The 19,810-nt window shown below is 47.9% G+C and overlaps 1 protein-coding gene across 1 annotated transcript in view; it reads right to left on the reverse strand.

The window, feature by feature from the left end:
• Window positions 1-18,131, reverse strand: part of CASQ2 (calsequestrin 2) — a 34,711-nt gene extending 16,580 nt beyond the window's left edge. Inside the window, exons 1-3 of the mRNA XM_064702658.1 lie at window positions 17,709-18,131; window positions 3,692-3,776; window positions 2,141-2,241 (exon numbers count right to left, since the gene is read on the reverse strand). Of these exons, the coding sequence (XP_064558728.1) occupies window positions 2,141-2,241; window positions 3,692-3,776; window positions 17,709-17,942 (420 nt within the window). The 5' untranslated portion in view covers window positions 17,943-18,131. The remainder of the gene's footprint in view (window positions 1-2,140; window positions 2,242-3,691; window positions 3,777-17,708) is intronic.
• Between the last annotated feature and the right edge of the window lie 1,679 nt (window positions 18,132-19,810).

Below are 19,810 nucleotides of genomic sequence, written 5' to 3' on the forward strand. Positions count from 1 at the left end.
AACGCAGTGATTTGCAGCACCAACCTATGCCTGGCAGGCTGTGCCACAAGCAGCCTAAGCAGGGAGAAAGAGGTCACCCAATTTCTCTGCTGTTGGAAGCCCTGCTTAGTGCTCTCTGCCTTATCGTGAGGAGCCGAGAGAAGCAGGTCACCTTCAAAGGGACATGTTAGTAGGTTCACTGCAGAGGTGGGAGCATCGAGAGGGAGGCCGATAGAGGACTGGGTAGCCCAAATGAATGCTGAGGGACCTATTTGGAGAGAGATAAGGAGTAGCAATTGCAGCTGGCTTTAAGGAGACCAAGTTGAAAGGAGCTGGTATGATCATTGTGACCACCTGTGAATGATACCTGCGTATCTAAATCTATATATACTTTTTTTCAGGTGTCATTTGCTGGAAGAGGTCATTGCAAAGATCTTGCTTTTGAAAAACATTAACATCAGCTTGCTAGAGGGTGACTAAACAGTGATTTGGAGCAGTAGAAAGTCTGGATGTGAAATTTCCTGGCTGATCCTCATCCTGTGCAAAATAGTTTAAACATATTCTTTGGTCCTATACACATCACCATGTTAATAAGGAAGTTGGAAGACCTGTCTGGCACTTTAGACAGTTATTGATGCAAATTTTGTTTCTCTTTTGTTAACTTTTTCTCTTTTTTTCTTAACTTTAGTCACTGCTGGTGAAAAGGCTCAGTCTGATTATTTTGCCCAGCAATAGTGGTATAAATCAAGTGTATTCTCACTAGAAGAAGAAAAAAAGCAGGCAACCCACTGCCTACAGAAGTGTAGAGAACCTCTGGGTTTCTTTTACTTTTCAGATGAGGCTGCAAAAGCACCACAGATATGTCTGGTTTTATTTTCTTGCTTTGCCAGGTATTTTCTGTGTGGAAAACGCAAAACCGGCAATCCTTGCTCTCTTTCTTTTTCAGTGACACATCACATGGCATAGCAAGCAAAACCTCATGAAGTGCCTTACAGCATCCTTGAGAGTGATGCTCCAGTGTGAGGCTGTGCCTTTGCATGTGCAATTTCCTGCTGCCAGCGTGGCCTGAGCCATGGGAACCTGGGATCCTCCTGCTGCAGGGGCATGGCAAAGCTCTGCCCTGTCTGTGACCCCTATGGGATTGCCCATTTCAGTCCCTGAAGCCACTTGCACGTGTTTTGGTCACAGCACCCAATGCACAGAGCCACAGACATTGCCATGGGAGAGCTGAGGTCCAAGGGATCTGTTTGAATTCCCTGGCCATGCAGCGCTGGAGCACAGGTGACCATGTAGGCAACCTGGCACCCTGGGAAACAAACCCTGCCAGCTCTGCTGCTCACCTTACCTCCCTTATCTGCATTACTGCACGGCCACTCATAAAGAAAGCCTCACTTCAAAGGAAAGCCAAGCCACTGCAAAATGTTCTCATTTATAAAGCAAAAAACCATGAGGGTTTTTTTGCAACAGAGGGTTTTGTTGCCTCTCCTAGGAATAAAATGTAAATAAAGAGAAGTGCAACATATAGTTGTGAGATTCAGCATCACTTTTGAATTTAGGCACAAAGGTGAGTACATCTTTGTGCCCATGCACAAAATGACCCAAGACCACGTAGTTCTAGGACTCTGACCATGGCAGTGCAATTTGGCAAGTACAGTGAAGAGATGCTATGTTGCTTGTGTCTAGAAATGGGCAGATTGTTTGCAACATAAGCCTTTTTCAAAGCACTGAGCTCTTTTTAGTTGCTCTAGGAGAACCTTACTTCTTGGATTTTTTTTTTTTTTGAAAATAGCTATTTTTTAAAAAAAGAAAAAGTGTGAAAGACTTTGCAAATGGCAAAGTGTTTGCACACAAATTTGCCAACTGAGATGGGTGAACAGCAGGCAGTTATAAGGATTGTAGCTGACTTCCATTCAAATACTCTATATAGGCAAGAGGAAAGGTTGTCTCTAAGATATAAAGTGTTTAGTGGCATATAAGGATACCACCTTTCTTGGGATCTCATGGTCAGACAGGTATTGGGGAAGATGTCAAATGCCATCTCTACCAGTGAATAGCAAGCAGGGATGAAATTTCAAACAAAGGTACACTTGTTTTTTTAGCAAACTATTTGCAAGGTCTTCTCTGAGAGGTTTTATCTAGCTCTGAGCTTATCTGTGCTTACATCCAAGAGGAATTCCACCAAGACATCTGCAGACAGTTCCCCATCAAATTCAACCAACCGCTCATCCTTAAAGACATAGAGACTTCCCTCTTCAAGCAAGCCTGAAAGAAGAAGAGAGGAAACAACAAGTGGTTAAGATGTTATTAAAAGCATGTTTAGTGCAGAATGTCTTTCTTGTTATCCCAGCAATTCCTCCTGGGAAAATGCAATTGCCAGTTTGCTGTGTTGGTCCAGTTAGAAACAACCTGAGTGATCTCCTCACTGATGTTTCATGACACAGGGGACTCACACAGAACTCGTCTTCAGCCAGAACTCGTGCTAACTTCTTCCCAAATGTTGAACTTTTCATTCAGGTCACAGTTTGGTCTCAGCTGGAAAAATTCTGCACCAGAAACCTGTTTTAGCTTGGCTGTCTATCTTGCAGTAAATACTGGGCTCTAACTGGCAGCTCAGATTTTAACAACCTGTCACTAGATGGAAATTGGATTTTGATTTGGGCTGTGCTCACTATCCAGAGAAGGCTGAACTATGTGAGCGTCACCAGTGACCTGAAAGTGAGCTTCAAACTGTCTGAGGCTTAGCTGGCCTTGGCAAAAGGGTTAGAAACCAATATAGAGATACCACAGACTGCAGGGTGACAGGTTTCAATGCTGTATCACTGGACTGAAGACTGAGTGCCACAGAACCTTGTTGGAGGCTCCAAAATCAACAGCACTGGTCTTCTGCAAGGCAGGATGGCAGGGTACCACTGGCCAAGGAGGCTGGTAGTTTGTTTCTTCTTGGAGAGGCAGAAGCTCTTGTCTTTAGTTTAGCTCCCATTAGCACTCACAGCCTCTAATTCAGGAAAGAAAATTACAGTCCAGTATGCTTAAACCTTAGGTCTAGTGGTATATTTGTGTACTGTTGTATTAATGTGACACAACATTTCCATATTGATTTGTGGGCTATAATATGAAGGGCCTGCCAGGCTCTGGAAGGCAGCTGTGTCCAAGGTGGGCAATGCAGCAGCCTCCCACCTGTAGAGCAGATTTCCTCTTTCACTCTGGGGAACGAGACAGAATGATTGGCACCTGACTGCCAAGCCATTGCAAGGCTGTGGCTGCCCCAGTGTTTAACAGGGTCACTGGGTCATGGGGCTGAGACATTTGGGGGACTAAGTGTTTTCCCTGAATGTTCTGGTTCTGCACTGCTGTGTCAGTCCTGTCTCCATGTAGTAAGAGCAGGAAGTTACTCCATGGCACCTATTTACTATTTCTGCACAGAAAGCTGTGAGCTTACACCCTGTCATCATTACAGCATGAATTGACTTTCTTTTTCACTTGGTTTGGTTTGGTTTGCTTTTTCTGGAAGGATCTTGGCTTGTCTCTCTCATCCTCACCCCCACCCTGATCCTGCCCCTGTTGGGGTGGGCAGGTGGTCAGTGTGCAAGTGCCACCATCATCCTCCCCATGCTGGTAACAAGGATTTGGCTGTCCTCTAAGGGACTCCCATAGGCACATCACTCCCACAGTTTCTCCAAGCTATTCCAGAGATGTCAGACCTGGGACTCACCTAACTTTTTGGCAAGCTTGGCATCCTTCTTGGAGTCCACCATCCCAAAGCCAATGCTCCTGGGCTCCAGGACCTGAGCTGCCAGCTGTGGGAAGAAGCAGAGCCCAACATTAGTAGTGTTAATACCACAGGGTAGCTAAAGGGCATCGTGCCCTGTTAGCATGGCATGACAGACACAAGTGACCCATATTCTGCTGCTGAACAGCACCAATGGTGGGATGTGTCACATGCTGCCTCTCTGCTGAGATAACCCAGAGGTCACAAGGGTTGGGTTTGTTCCCATTGTGTTGCAGCAGGGAGTTTGCTGGCACTTCTGTTTGACACTGCCCTCAGGAGAAGGCTCCTGAGTGAACTGGGGACACCAAAGCAGGGGGGTGGCTGGAAGGAAGTCCTGTGCCACCAACACAAAGCAAAACCTGTTTCCTCTGTGGTGCCTTGGTGGCCTCCTGAAGGGGAGTGTGGCAATGGCACCATGGACATTTTAACTCTGGAAGTGCACGGTGGCAGGCAGCAGTGCGTGCAGGACTCTGCAGCAGCATGTTTTCTTCATGCATGTGGTGGGGTGGCCAAAGCAGGCTCTTTTCCCTATGACGTGCCTGAAGTCATGCCTCCTGTCCAGGCTTCAGTAAGCCCCCAGATCCTGGTCCCCTGTTTTTACTAAAGAAATGCATCTAAGCCAGCCATGCTCTTGTTCACCTTCTCACAGCTTTGCAAAACCACTGCACCCTGCTCCCACCATCTTTGACCAAGGGGCCTCTTGAAGATATCGAGTTCCTGCCTGTTTTGTGAAAATAGATATGTGAGGAAAGGAGAGACGCTCTGCAAGGGCCTGGTGGTGAGAGCAACCCCGGGTGAGACCCTGTGAATTCCAAATTGGCTCCCAGAGATGCACTGACCCTGGTAAATGGATCCACTTATGTACTGCATGACTGACAGCCCCACCACAAGTATATTAGAGGCCCTACAAGGTAGTAATGATGCTCTGAGAACCACCAAGCAGCTGTAAGAGCCTTCTCCTCTTCCCTCTCCCTTCCTGCTGCACAAATGCCTGTGATGCTGATGGTCTTCTTGCTGCTCCTCCTCCCAGCGCTGCCGGATGGCGCGGGATGATGGAGATGAGGGTCAGGAGCCTCTGGGGCAGGAATGTCCCTATTAGGGCACAGCTGTCAGTGCTTGGCAGCACGAGGCTGGAGGGGGGCAGAAGAAAGCCATGGCCAGAGAGATGGTGGGTTGATTTATGAGGAAGCTCCCCCCCTGCCCTGGCTCATTTTGGCTCCCTCCCCCAGACTCAAAGCCAGCTTGAATGTCACCCAGCAGTGCTGCCACCATGGCCACGTGGCCCCTTGGCTCCCCTGCTATAAATAGCTCCTGCCTGTGCCAGGCCTCTGTGAGAGTGAGCAGTGATTAGAGGCTTTGGGGAGCAAAAGTGGCGGGGCAGCCACCTCTCCTGTGCAAGGGGGTGTCATGGGGCCAGCCAGCCCCCTGTGCTGTCAGCCTGCCCCTGAAATTCTGGGGGATGGTGGCAGGCACCCTGTGGATCAGGGCTCAGGGATCTCGCTTGAGCAAAAGGGAGAGATGGAGCATGTAGTTGTTTTCTCCCTTCCACCAAATGCACGTCCTCAGGGCTGTCCCAAAGCCCTCCAGGAGGAAAAAAGACTCCACTGACCACCACAGCATTGCTGCAGCTTTGATCCCCTGCAGCCACCTGGCCTGTTGTCTTTAGGGGCAAATGCCACCATGGGAGGCAAAAGGGGTGCCTGTGTCACACAGGAAACTGGGGTGTCAGTGCTCTTTCCCTGCTCTTTGCCAGTGCCTTGAAATTAAAGTAAGGCTGCAGATTCAGGGCTTGTGCATACAGTGGACACTGCCTGAAAGGGCAAGAGCACTGGTTTGTGTTTGCACATCCACTGATTAGGATGATAAAGCACTGGTCTGGTTTAGCATCCCATCTGGTGGCTCAGGTCACCTTAGAGCACCTGAGAGCAGCTGGAGCCCCATATTTGCAGTAAGAGCTCTCATGAGCTCTCTAGACATCTGCAAGTGAGCAGAGAAGATATTTTCTGTTTCCTGTTATGGGGATCTGCCCTGACTGGACAAAAGGATGGAGCCTGTAGGACCATCAGGGTTATGGGACATTGTCAGCACATCCCTGCTTGTTGGTGGTTGTGTACACCAGCAAGAGGCTCCTGAGAACCACCACTTGAGGCTCTGGCTGCTCTGTGACCAGAGGAAAACACAGAATGGCCAAGAGAAGCAGACTTGTTCAGTCATGTCCAGTCCAGGCCATATTGATTTAGTTACTTAGTTATGTCAACCACAGGCCAGACACAGTCAGGGCAGTTTAAGCCCAATGGTTCTTGACTCCTGCACACAGGAGATGGTTAGGGTTTCTTGTGAGTGTTTGAAGGTCAGAAATATGCAGAAAAGCTGCAACACCTGCTACAGACAAGTGGTTGGATGTGAGCAGGGATGTGTGCAAGGGAGGAGGCATTGATCTGAACTCATGTATGTCAGCATGCAGCACACACAAGGCTGCTCTTTGGAGGGGTGTGGGTGCAGTTCTGTAGCTGTGAGCATGGAAGTTTGCTGGAAAAGAGTAAAAGTGTCAAGAAAACGTGGGTGATGTGATGAAAGCCTCTTTGTGTGAGACTGTGGGAGTGCTCAGTCATCAAAAAGGGTCTCAGTAATGGTGGAGGTGTGGCTGTTTGTGTGGCAGGGCTTGTGTGACTGTGTCTAGCAAGACTGTCTGCTGGAGGTGTATGGATGGTGGGTGTGAGTGTTTGGAGGTGCTCCTCTGAACAGGCTCATCCCCAGAGATGTGCAGCAGTCTGGGCATGCAGGAGAGAGCTTGTGCATGGTGTGTGAGCGTGCCTGAGGGGCAGAGCTGGGAGCTCAGGGGCAGCCTGCCTCCTCTGCAGGGACCTGCATGCCAGTGAGACACTGAGGAGAACAGTACAGCCCTGAGCTCCTCTCCAGAGCAGGGTCTCGCAACAGGGAGGTCTTTGTGCAGCATGAGACTTTCAGGAGCCCTTCCTACTGTGGCAGAGCCTGGAGGCAGGAGGCTTTGCAGGGCGTTTGGGGTGGCATTTGCAAGTGCAAGCCATGCAGGGGCTGGGCATTTCTCCTGGCTTTGTTTCCTCTGCTTTCCACTGCAGCAGGAGAGTCTAACCCATGCATAGGTGACAATACACTCCCACACCTATATCTGAACGCCAAAAAGCAGCAAAATATGGGGCATGCCAGAGGCACAGCAGTTTAGCTAATTCCCCCTACTCATTACAGTATCAAGCATTTATATATCCCCTTACAGTATTTTCTGATTCCATAATGCTAGTGGGATTTGAATGCAGATAATGTTTCTAATCTTGACAATCCTCTTGGCTCAGGGCCTTGGGACAGAGGCATCTGTAATCTAAGAGCACAGCCCCTCCTCCTCCTGCCTTTAAATTCATATTGCTCGAAGTCTTGGCCAGCCAGAGCCCTTGCCTTTGTGTCAGCCTCTATCTCTATAGCACATAATTTAGCTTCAACAGCTGCACGGAGACATGGAGGGTAGAAAGTGCCCTGGAAGAACTGGACATAACAGATCATGCAGTCCCTGAGGTAGAGCAGGAGCTTTGGGCTGGCAGAGTTGGCCAAGAGCAAGAGCAAAGAGCCCAGTAGGTTCTAAGTTCACGTCCCATGCACATTTTGCAGCCTTATTCTCATGTTCATGAAGTCTTTGCAATGCATACTTTCTACCCATAGGATCCCAAGCTGTGTCCCCTGCAGCACTGGGAAAAGGAGGTGGAAGTTTGGCAGCACTACTCCATTCTCCCATATCCCTCAGGTAATAACTATACTTGAATTTGGGGGAGTGTGAGGGGGTGAATGGCCCTCTGGGATGTGTGGGAGGTCCAGCCCAAAGTAAAGCTTGAGTACTACCAAGTATGCAAGAACCCTCTCTCTCATGCTGGAGGGTGTCAGCAGTTCCAGGCACTCAGAATAAAGGATGTGGAAAGGCACAGCTCTCTGCCCAGCATCTCAGTTCCACACCCACTGTACCCACCTGAGCCTCACTGTGATGCTGGGAAGTTTTGGGAGATTTAAGCAGTCCCATAGGGTCATTCTGAAATCCTTGGTTATACAGCTGCAGAAATGTCACTCTCTGCCTGACCATGCTCCTATTCCAGCTGCAGGCAGCAATGACTGTGCCAAACCTTGCACTTGTCGGTTTTGCTGCTAAATGGCAGACAAAAATCCCTCAGAGAGGGTTAAAAATGGGAGTGGGAGGAGTGGCTGCCTCAGCATGGTCAGTTTTCATTGTGAAGTGACATTATGGCATTCTGGCCTGGATTTTCTTCCCACTTCTCTAGCACCTGCCCAGAGCTCCCACAGACAATAAGGCTCATCTTCCCTAGCTGACCAGGCTTGGGAGGAAGGGCTGGGGGCATTTGGGTGTCTCTGAAAGCCATCATGAGTACACTTCTTTTAACCATGGGAGCTTTCTCCTTTGCTATTTAGCAGTGCAGGAAGAACAAAACTCCAGCAATGCAGAGATAAGAGCAACAGGAGATGAGGAAATGTCCTTCAAGCAATCTACACTCCTCTGCTGCTTCTCTCCTACTCTCTTTAATGCTGTAGTTGATGCTGATGGTCAGAACCTGGTTGATGAAATGATGATGATTTTATATCCCAGAGTGTTAGGTTTTTATTTTCAGAAACAGCAAAAGGAGACAGCAAGTTTTTAGTGTATTCCCCCAGAAGTTTTGAATCCTTACACAGGACTCCAACCTACATACTATAGTTGGCTACTCTGAGACATTGGGCAGTTTCTTGGAGAACAGAGGCCATTATTTCTCTTTCCTAATGCTGTGCTGTCCCCACTAGCACCCCCTTGCATACCACACCAGTAATATCTTAGGCTTTTCCATAGTTCAGGCTGTGCTGAAGCACTGTGGTGATCAAAGAGCAGGGCCAGAAGCCTGCTGAGTACCTGCCACTAGAAAAGTCACTTTGCTGGCAGTGGGGACTGAAGGAGAGTACGTTGGTCCCACCTTACTACACTTTTTGGTCCCACCTTTTTACACCTGAGCTGCTTGGAGAGGATGAAGCCCCCTCCTAGAGATCACTACTCCTTGGACTAAAAGGCAAGTCCCCAAATATGGAACAGGCAAAGGTCATTCCCTCAGAGCTGGCTTTCACAGGTAATGCTTCAAAAACGCTGCCCTGGAGCTTTAATCGTTGTGCAGCCGCTCAGCGGGGTCAGCCATACGGCAGCGTGCTCTCTGCCTGCCTCTCTAAAGGTTTCACATAGCTGGGGCTGTATTTTTATCTGCTCCTGGCATCCCTAATTTTAGCCAGCTGCAAGCCAAAGCACAGCCTCCCCGGCCGTGAGCTACCCGAGGCTGGTGCCCATGCCACCGAGCACCCACGGGCGCAGGGGCCACCTGCCACCGCTCCCGGCTGGTCCCTGCTGGCACGGCATCAAAGGTGTGTTGGCAACTCAGCTGTGCCACTTGCATGTCAAGGGCAGGCAGGGACGTGTGTGTGTGTCTGTGTGTCTGTGTGTGTGTCTGTGTCTGTGTCTGTGTCTGTGTGTCTCTGTGTGTCTCTGTATGTGTGTGCTGCCCCAGGCGTCTGGGACTGGGCAGAGGCCACCCCGCCAAGCTGCCCTTTCCAAAACAGAGACTGACAGTGTAGTTTGGGGCTGTCCTTGTCCTTGACAAAAGTGAGGCTGTTGCTTCCTGGTTCTCCTTCTGGCCTCAGAAAAGCTGATTTGAAACTGAAGGCTGAAAGTTGCTATGAAGCCCATGCAGGGCAGAAAGCTGGGTGCTTTTAGTGGGTGCTGCAGGAGGGAGGCATGCTTGGTATTAAGCCCATTCACCTACACATGCCCATGTCAATCCTATGCCTCTGGCTCTCAGGAACAAGCCAGATTTCTCCAGTTTCTGACCCAAGTGAGTGTAAGCCAGCACCTCTGAAATCCCAGAGTCCAGGATGCTGTGGGCAAGAGCTGGGAGCTCCCATTCTGCATACACAGGAAGGATCAGTGAGGCAGGGCCCTTGGGAGAATAGAGTGGTCCTTGAGACAAGAAAGACCTTTTCCCCAAGAAGTGAGCAGAGAGAAATAAGAACTGAAGAAAGCTTTAAATATACCCAGCCCTCCTTGCACTGGGTTCGAGGTGTCAGAGGTCTGCTGGCTGATGGCAGTGTCTGCTGCCAGGGCCGGAGAGGGTTCCCAGAAAAAGAACATATCATGTACAGCAGCTGGCCTTCACCGGAGCTGTGTCAGAGAGCACGCAGGAATGAGCACCATCAGCACGGCTCAGAGGGAGCGCTGACCCTCGGGGTGCCGGGGAGGGAGGAGCCACTGCCTGGGAATTCAGCTCTCGCTCTGGTTGCTGCTCGCTCCATTTCCTTGGGCAAGATTTTTTTCTCATGTATGTAGGTAAATCCCAATGTGCAAAGGGGAAAAAAAATGGAAAGGAGAACTTGGACCTTGCTAAGTCACTTCTTTCCTAGGCCATGGATTTCGTGCCTGGTTGCCTGTTATTTAGGGACAGAGGCTGCAAAAGGACATCTTTGGTCATCAGACTCAGAATTGTGACATTCAGTCTCTGTCACAAAGCACCCAGTGTCCATTTAAGACTCACTGGACTGTTCTCCCCTTCCTCCTCTGGTGATTAGGGACTTTGTAGTTCCAGACTTGTTTTATTCATAGCCCATTTGTCCTTAGGCTTTGTGCTTAAATAGCTCCTCTCCCTCTCGGGTCTTTAAAAGGAATTATCATATCCCCTTTCCATCCTTCCCACAAATGAAGCTCAGGCACGAAGGAAGGGCAGTCACGGGCTTTGATTCGTTTGGTTTTGGATGAAGGGCACTGGCAGAGCAGGCTCTGGAGTAAGGTCAGGGTGGGCGAGCATGGCGTGGCCACCCCTACCCAGTCTCGACAGCTGCCCCAGCCTGCCGTCAGCTCCTGCAAAATGTCATGGTCCAGGGCAGGCAGCTCGAAATGGTAACCACAAACACCACACATGTCCTCTGAGTAGGTGAGTGTGAGCTCAAGCTAGCCCTTCTGGGGCCCCTCACTCAGGATAAGGCCAACAAAGAATGCTCCATTGTGAGCCTGGTGAGACAATGGAACAGGTTGCCCAGAGAAAACATGGATGCCCCATCCCTGGAAGTGTTCAAGGGGAGGGGCCTTTGAGCAACGTGGTGTGATGACCCACCCTGAAGAGGAAGTCACACCTCATTTAGTGGAAGGTGTGCCTGCCCATGGCAGGAGGGCTGCAACCAGGTAATCTCTAAAGTCCCTTCAGATCCAAACCATTTTGCATTTGTATGAAAGGCATCTCATTTTACAAAAGTGAGACCCTGCCTCCTGAGGACCAGCCCAGCAGAAAGACACCAGGAACACTTGCTTGGCACTTTTAGGGGAACCTGACTAGCATGGCAGGATGGCAAGACCAAAGTGGATGGACTTTGCCACATTTTTTCTCACTTGTATTTCTGAAGGGAGGAGTGGCTCAGAAATTCCTGAGTCTCTATGCAGCTCAAGGTCTTGCATAGAAATGGCCTCAAATTGCACCAGGGGAAGTTTAGATTGGAAATTAGGAGAAATCCCTTTGTTGAAAGGGTGGTCAAGGCCTGGGACAGCTGCTCTGGATAGTGGTGGAGTCACCATGCCTGGAAGTATTTAAAAGACATGTAGATCTGGCACTCAGATATGGTTTAATGGTGAGCTGTGCTGGGTTAATGGTTGCATTCAATGATCTTAGAGGTGTTTTCCAATATAAATTATTCCATGACTCTATCACAACCACCTACAGAGGTTGTCTGCAACAGCTGAACTGTGATAAGAGCTCCACACTTCAGGGCCAAGACTTGGCCTCGTACTCTGCCAGCAAAGCAAGCCCAAGCTCACAGGGGTCTGCCATGTCTCCAGGAGATATTTGCATTCTTTAGATCCCCTCTCCAGTCATAATTTAGCAGATGAGAAAGGTGCCTTTCAAAGCACATTTATGGCTGTGAAAGTGCAGTTTTAGGAGAGATGCTGCTCATGCAGCCTGTCCAAAGTCACTGCTTGGAACTGACAGAGGGACTTCAAAGAAAGAAACATGTCAATAATAGGTAATTCAGCCTTGGAAATTATTTTGGCCACACTTACACAGGAAGATCAAGGCACACAGTTGTTCCTAGATGTCAATGTGCCCATCTGTGAAACAGGGAGTTTTCTGCAACCTGTTTTTGTGACTGGCATGTCAGTGAGTGAAACCCCCTGGGTGCTACTGCTAAAAATCAGCTGGCTGTTGCTGAGTTGAGACCTACTTACATGGCCTCAAATGGGAAGTAATCAATGCACACTTTTTCTTTTTCTTCCTCTCTTCCTCATTTTCTACATTAACTTATCTGTTAATAACTAACTTACATTAGCTTCTTTTGTAGACATAGAAGCCCAAACACCCTCTTTTATTACAGGCTTTTGCACACTTTCCTATCCAGCCAAATGCCCCTCATCTCTCACCTTGAGACTTGTTCTGTAGGGACCCAGAGAACTGAGAATTTTTGTGACATTCATTGAACATATCTTCTATATCTGTATCTATACTCATACCTCAACACTAAATTTTGTTGAGGCACTGTCCCATAAACATGGCCATTTTCAAAGGAAATGTCTGAAATCTGAGTTTGTGAGGCAAACATAAAAGGGTGCTTAAAGAAAGGGCTCGGGTTTATATTTCTATTTTTACTGATATTTTATATATTTTTTAAGATTTTATATTTTTATACCTAGAGATGGAAAAACATGGAATCTCATCTCCTGGTTCCTATGGATTTTTGGGATAAAATATACAGACCTAAACTCATAAAACTTTTTTCTATGTTGCATCAGAAGCAGAGAGAGGCTTTTTGCTATGTATTACATGGCTCTGAACTCTTTTGGGAATATTTGCTCTCAAGAGAGTTCAAGACCATATGAGGGAAACTACCCCCAAACCAGCCCATCTTGTACTACTTTTTCCATCCTAAGCTGGAAGCTGCAATAGTTTCAGCACTTGGAAATAAATGAATTAGAATGTAGAGCTTACACACAGTTTAATCCTTGCCTTTTACTGGACTTTTACTGGACTAAAATCCTTCTTTCCCTTTCACACCACAGGGAGATACTGTGTGTATCCATGTGTTACAGAATTGGCCAAATATGTTCAGGAGTTTCATTTTGTTCGGCCATTTATTGCTAGAGGCTGGACTGATCTTCGGCCTCATCTGGAGAGGGGAGTACCACATCCCTCTTCTCTTTCCTCTTATCAGCCTGGCTTGTGCTAGGCAAGTTCTCCATGAACTTTCAGTCCAGGGGCACTGTTGCATTGAAGGGACTGAAATATCTGGGCTTGATGAGCCTCTCTTTTTTAAGGCTATTACACACGCACACAGATGGCAAGGGAAGAATGGCAGGAGAGCTGGGACTGAGGGAGTTTCAGCAGAAAGATGATAGCAGAGTGCATCACAGGCAGCCTGCTATGACAGTGAGAACCCCTCAGCTGCTGGAGAGAGCTTCTCAAGTGCAAAAGGAAAGCCCCTAACACTAATGCTTATTTATTCTTGCTACGTGATTCCTAGAGACAGAGGCTGGCCCACTGGAAGGCCAAACTCCCTATTTAGGGTATTCAGAGATGAGAAGGGAGAAGGTCTTAGAAGTGATGGTAGGAGACAGGGTGAAACATGGTAGAGGAGACAGAGAGGAGAAAAAGAGCAGAACAGGTATTTCTCAGGTTCACTGCTTTGATCTCTTCCCCTCTAAACCCTTCTTCATGAAAGTTGAGACCATTTAGGACAAGTAGCTTTTTCTTTTACTTGTCTGTTAAACAATTATTGTGACTTTTTGGCTTTTTTTCCTTCCTCACTGTGCTTACCTCATGGAGTGTGCAGAGCTCTTGCAAACATCACTACAGGGTAGGAATGGCTACTGTTATCTCTGGGACTTCTTGGATCAAACTGTGCATTTTCCTGTATGGAGGCTTTTCCCTACTCAAGGCGCTTTCCAGTAGCCAGTGGTGCAGAGTGGAGTCACAGGAGAAAGGTGCACAAAGGAAAGGAACCCTTTAACCTGAGCTGTGAAACAGCCTGTGCTCATGGTGTCTCTGCCCAGGGTTGTCTTAGGACAATTCTTCCCCAACTCTTTTCCATCCTAGCCAGAAAGCAGTAGGCATCTCAAATCAGTCCTTTGGCTATTTTTCCTGACAGACCAACCCAACAGCCTCCATCTTCCCAATCTGGACCTGAGGGGCTGGCACAGCCACCCCTGGAGCTGTTGTCATGAACTAACGATTGTCCAAAGAGCTGCTTTTGCTGCCAGAGGGGTTCAGTTGTCCCTGGAGCCTGTTGTGACCAGGTGGCACCCAGCAGTGTAGGTGGTAAGAGCTGTTAGGGCCACTTCATAATCATCATCATCTTCATTCCCCTTCTAAACTGGGAAGTGACCCTGGGCTGCGTGGGAATTTGTTGATCCAGTATACCTGGATACAGGGAGCTGAACACCCCATGTGCTGTGCCAAATGCAATATCAGCTTGATGACATCATCCCTTTTCTGGAGACAGTGGGTGTGCATCCTCAGCTTTCAACAGTGTCAGTCAGTCCTACATGCTTCTCTTGGACGGAAATTTTTCTTATTATATCACTTCTTGGTCTGCTGTACATAGTTATGGTTTAGTAAAGTCCTTAAATAAGTGCTTAACTTTACTTATGTGCTATCATGTTGTCAGCTTGATTTCCTAAGTAAATGAGAGCCTTGTGATTCTCTTCTCTCTCCCCTATCAGCTGCCTTCCCTAATAAGCCTTCTACCTGTTGGCCCTTTTAAACCAAATTTTCCAGAGTGAGTGATCTCAAACATAATGAAGCTGTTGCAAGTTTTATGAAGAGAAAAGACTTGGAAGAGAAAAGGCTGAAGTGCCCTGAAAGAAGGAAATATTGCCATATGAGCTGAGCCCCCATGGAATTTCAAAGGACCCAGTTAAGAGAGAGCTTCACGTGTTCTTCACTCCTGGGAGGGGCCCCAGTCAGAGCTTGTTACTGACGAGCTACATATTTCAAGGAAGCCATGGTGGATCTCTCTTGCTCTTTTCTTTGGTGTCTAATGTAATTCTTCATGCCTTTGATCTTTGGAATTGTACATTTCTTATAAGGCACATGTGAGAGAAGCAGAAAGGACTATTTGGGGGTCTTCTGGAATTAAATTCTTTAAGCCCATGTGCCCACCCACGCATGTCCATGAGGCAATCTGATGTAACAGACCTTAACCACCTGCTCAGACCTTTGCTTTGCTCCACACCTGCCTGTGTGTTGGATGGAGGCTCACTTTTATTCCTAAGGATGGGCACTGATGACATTGTATGGAAGGGGGCTAAAGACACACTGTATTGTCAGGCTGTGAAAGCAGCATGTCTCAGTGTGAAACAGCAGGAGAATTGTCAGTAAAGTTAGATGGAAAACCATGAGGTGCCCTAGAAAGGGGCATCTTATCAGAGGCAGCACCCTGTGCTGGGAACCTCCCAAGACAGCTGGCAGGGAATAGTGAGGGCTGGAGTATTTACCTCTTAGATACTCCATTTCAGGTGTAAAGGACCTTCAGCACTCCAAGTCCTGACCCCTCCACTGAAATTAGATATGTAAAACCTTCCTGAGTGAACTTTTCTCAGGTTTGGCTGGAAGGAGAGCCCTGTCACTGCTCCTGTGCCTACAGAGCAGCTTGCTACTCTAAGGCTTGCTCAAATTACAAGAGACCTGGGTTCAGATGCTGACTGCTTCCAGGAATAATGATCCCAGGCAGTTCATCTCACAGGCAAACAGCTCCACATCTCAGTCAAGGAGCCACTGCAGGCATTTCTTTCCTTCTCCCTGTGCTGGTGAACATGCAGTGAAGTCCAGCTGCTGAATGAGCTCTGACAGGGAAAATTAAGAGTGACCCCCTATGGTACAACACATTATGGCTTGAACTGAGAGAGTTGAATGCTCTCACAAGAAGGAGCAAATTACAACCTAGCTTGCCCATTCAGAGTGCTCCCATGGTTAAATTAGTCCAGAAATTGGGAACTGTAGCACCATTCTTGTCTGTGTCATATGCAGAATAGAACATATCTTTGTTGCATTCTGAGACCCTCTTCCCTTCTGATTCCCTCTGGGTGACAGAAGCAAAGAAGTGCTCAGTCTGCAGATTTCTCTTGTGCCTGGGCTGTCAGATTGCTGCTGCTGCAGTTCCCAGTCCAGGGAAGTGACCGATCTGAAACTGTGATACATGCACTGAATCAGCACTGCAAGTGCTTTGGAAATTTTGAGGTCAAAGCCACAAGTGCCAGTTGATGTGTGGCACCGTTAGCTGGAAGCTGAGCACCAGGGGACTGGAGCACTACAATTATGTAAAGGTCTAGCCCTCAGTCTCTTGCCCAAGGTCACATAAGAAGTCCACAGCAGAGAGCAATTGGAAACCAAATAAATCACCAGAATCCCAAGCTAATGTACTCATGGCTGAATCCAATCCTGAAAAATAAAAGCTTAAGGCCAGATTATATTGCAGCTGTTGCACCCTTGATAGCATGGGTAATGGTGTCATGAGGACTCAAACTGATGGTAGACATCAGACCATAGAGTCATGGAAACATGGAGTGGCCTGGTTGGAAGGGATCTTAAACATCATCTAATTCAAAGCCACTGCCATGGACAGGGACACCTTCCACTATTCCAGGTTGCCCAGTACTCCATTCAACGTGGCCTTGAACATTTCCAGGGATGGGACATGCTTCTGTCAGGTTTCTATAAATATGTATCTAGTAACTGTTTGACACCTATCAAGCACAAAATAGCTATCCTGTTAAACAACAATGTCATTATACAACCAACAATACTCATTTCAGCTGGAGTTCAAGCATTACTTTTTTCTTTTCTTTGCCAAATGTTATTTGATCACTCACCTGCAGAAAGTAACCCTTGCCTGACAGGTGAGTAAAATCTGGTTAGTTTTTGGACCTTTCTTTCTGGCAGTCATCAGGCTTGCTGAGGAGGTCAGCAGACCTTCAACTTGACACTGAACTTTTTTGGGTCCTATCCCTCAGCAAGCATATTTTCTTATTCACATTTCCTACACTCTCAGGGGTGCAATGCATTTTCTCTCTGGATCTGACAAATAAAGCTGAAGTGTTTCTTCTGCAATTCTGAATTTGCCTTCTTTTCAAATATGTCTTTTAGTTAAGAGGGAATATTTGCAAGCTCCTGGTAAGAAATATGCACCTAACAATCGAGGATTGCAGCTGTGTGATTCCCTGGATTACAGCTACAATACAAGAAAGAATTCTACAAATCTACATTGTCACTTTTGCCACGATTTATTTTACTGAGGATTAATGAATCATTCGTTCATGAAAGAATTAACAACACTCTTTTTCCAGCACAGAGGAGAATGGTTGCATTAACAAGCAGCTATAGACTGATTCCAAGCAGGCAACCAAGTGTCAAAAAACAAAAAAGGATTTAATGCTGCTGCACCAGCAGGGAGCTTTTGAGATGGGGAGCTAGGACGCCCATTTGCTGCACAGCTTGATAAGGTTTCTTGGCTGACTGCTGCTAGTGGGATAAAAAATGGGACTCAATCCAGAATACAAGTGGGATACTGGCTTGTACAGAATGAGAAAGGATCAAAAAATTTCAAGCTACGGATTGAAATCAGGTGCTGAGATTTGGGAAAGCTGAGCTGAGCTGAGTTCATGTTTCTGAGGTTTGCAAAGTTACTTGCTATTGCCTGAATTTCTGACAGACAATCCAGAAAAATTATTTCCCAGCAAACTGAGAAGAGCACAAAAGAGGCTTTTTCCTGGGCTTTGCAGAATTCAGGCAGGGGCTAACTGAAATCCAACCAAACAAACTTTTGGATGCCCAACCTCCCCTGCACGAGACCATTTGCCTCTCCTGTCCTGTGGCTCCTCTCCATGACTCTGAGCAGTGCTGTGGTCCTGACCCCGACTGGGACATGCAGCAGCACTTACCTCCAGCACCATCTCTGTCATCTGGAACTGCTTCTGGGAGACCTTGTCGGAGCTCACAGGCTCGTGGAAGAGCAGGCAGAGCATGTCATACTTCTTCAGTGCCTGCTTGTAATTCTTCTCGTTCAGGTCGATCACTCGGTCTTTCCCATCGTAAGTAGGGAAGTTCAGTCCCTCTTCTGCCTTGCAGCAGAAAAGCAGGTAAAAACCTGCCAGGATCCAGCAAATTGCCTTCATAGGGGCACCCTTGGAGTGCAGCAAAGGGTGGGTAAATGTCTCCCTCTTTCTTGATTTGAGAAGAGAAGGAGACCAAGGACTCCAGGTAAAGTTTGGACTAAGTTTCTCTAGTTTCTCTAAGTTTCTCTCTGCTGCTTTCCTAGAGTTGAGCCCAAACACTGCAAGGCTGGTGGGGAGCAGCAAACTTTGCTGTCCTGTACTCACAACAAAGAGAGAGACAGACGGGAGAAGCTGTCAGGCCAAGCCCTGGATACCTTACATAGCTGTGTCCAGCTCCCGTGTCATTAGGAACTCCATTTTTAGGAAGCAGTTGTTTCAGGCTAAAAATAAACCCTGCAATGAATAAAAAGGACAGATATGACACCATTGAGGGACTTGCTGGCACTCTGCATCATCTGAGACAGAGTGGGCAAGAGGGAGGGAGTGGAAGATGTCAGTCCTGGGAATATGCAGGCAGGGTTTGAGAAGGGACAGACTTCACTCACTCAGGGAGTCAAGGCACAGGCTGTCCTACTAGGAATTGACAAAAATAGAAGGTATTTACTGCAATTTATAATTAGGGTATCTCTCTTTACATCCCTTTGGGCATCACAGTGATTAAGCTTTTGATAACAGATCTCAGGTTAAACGGTTTCAGAGCCTCATCTGCACCACTAGAGGAAAAGTCCTGTTTCCTCAGCAGCAAAGGAGGTGAACACTCCTGGGACTTCTTTCTCCTGCCTGGAGCACCATTTGGAGCTGCTAGCTGACATTCAAGGTGCTCTCTGAAGCACATTTTCTGCTTGTGGGGCAGCAGGAGAATTGCTGGCCCTTGGACCTGCAGTCCAAAAGCAGAGGGAAGCTTATGTTGCAGCCTCCTGTTTTCACAGCGGTTCCCAAGCCACATGCATTGCTGCCAAGTGGTTCAACCTTATCGTGCTAAGGGGGCTGATGCTGGGAGGCGTGTGCCCAAGCCAGTGTCTTGGGGCAGGAGGCAGGGCTCTCCTCAAGAGGATGGTCAGATGGCACCATCACCGCCAGCCACTCCTTCTGGGGCCTGCTGTTGGACTGGAGCTGGTTTTTCACATAACCCTCTTGCATTTCCCAGCAAGCTGTCCTGCATATTCCACCTTCTTCATGTCCCAGGGATGGTGGCCAGTTCCTCCTGAGCGCCAGCTGCTGCTTTGCTGCATCACCTGCACAGCGCTGCTGGGAGAGAGCAGTTCAGAGGCACAGTCCCTCAGCTCTTCCCTGCTCTGACCACCGTGTCACCTCTGACCCATGACTGGCAGCAACAGGCAGGTGGAGGCAGGCCAGCTGGCCACAAGCCAGCCCCAAGGCTGGCATGGATCCACTGGAAAAGGCCTGCTGAAGGGCTGGCAGAGGAGAGCTTGACAGGGGGCACGGCTCCCTTCCCCCTGCCAAAATGATGTGCAGACAAGTGGCCTTATCAGGTCTTTTCCTTGCATGCTGCTCCATCACAGCTTTGCTCCATCCACACCAGGGAAGAGACAATATCCCTTCTTAATGCAGTTGTTTCCATTTAAGTGTATGTCTGGGATTGTTTCAACATTTGGGGTAAAAGGTGAGCATCACTTAGCAATTACAGAATCATAGAATCATTTAGGTTGTAAAAGACTCTGAACATCATTGAGTCCAGCCATTAACCAAATACTGCCAGGTCCACCCCTAAACCATGTCCCTAAGATTCACATCTACATGTCTTTTAAATATCCCCAGGGACAGGGACTAGAACACTTTCCTGGGCAGATTAAACACGTATCCTGGGTGACTTAGGACCACACATCCTTTCACTTCTATGTCAGCTTTCACCTCCCACCTGAACAGCCCACAACATATTGACTGAAACCCTCTGGGTAATGGCTTCC

Source organism: Zonotrichia leucophrys, chromosome 1 (assembly GCF_028769735.1).
Source record: "Zonotrichia leucophrys gambelii isolate GWCS_2022_RI chromosome 1, RI_Zleu_2.0, whole genome shotgun sequence".
NCBI classification, from domain to species: Eukaryota; Metazoa; Chordata; class Aves; order Passeriformes; family Passerellidae; genus Zonotrichia; species Zonotrichia leucophrys.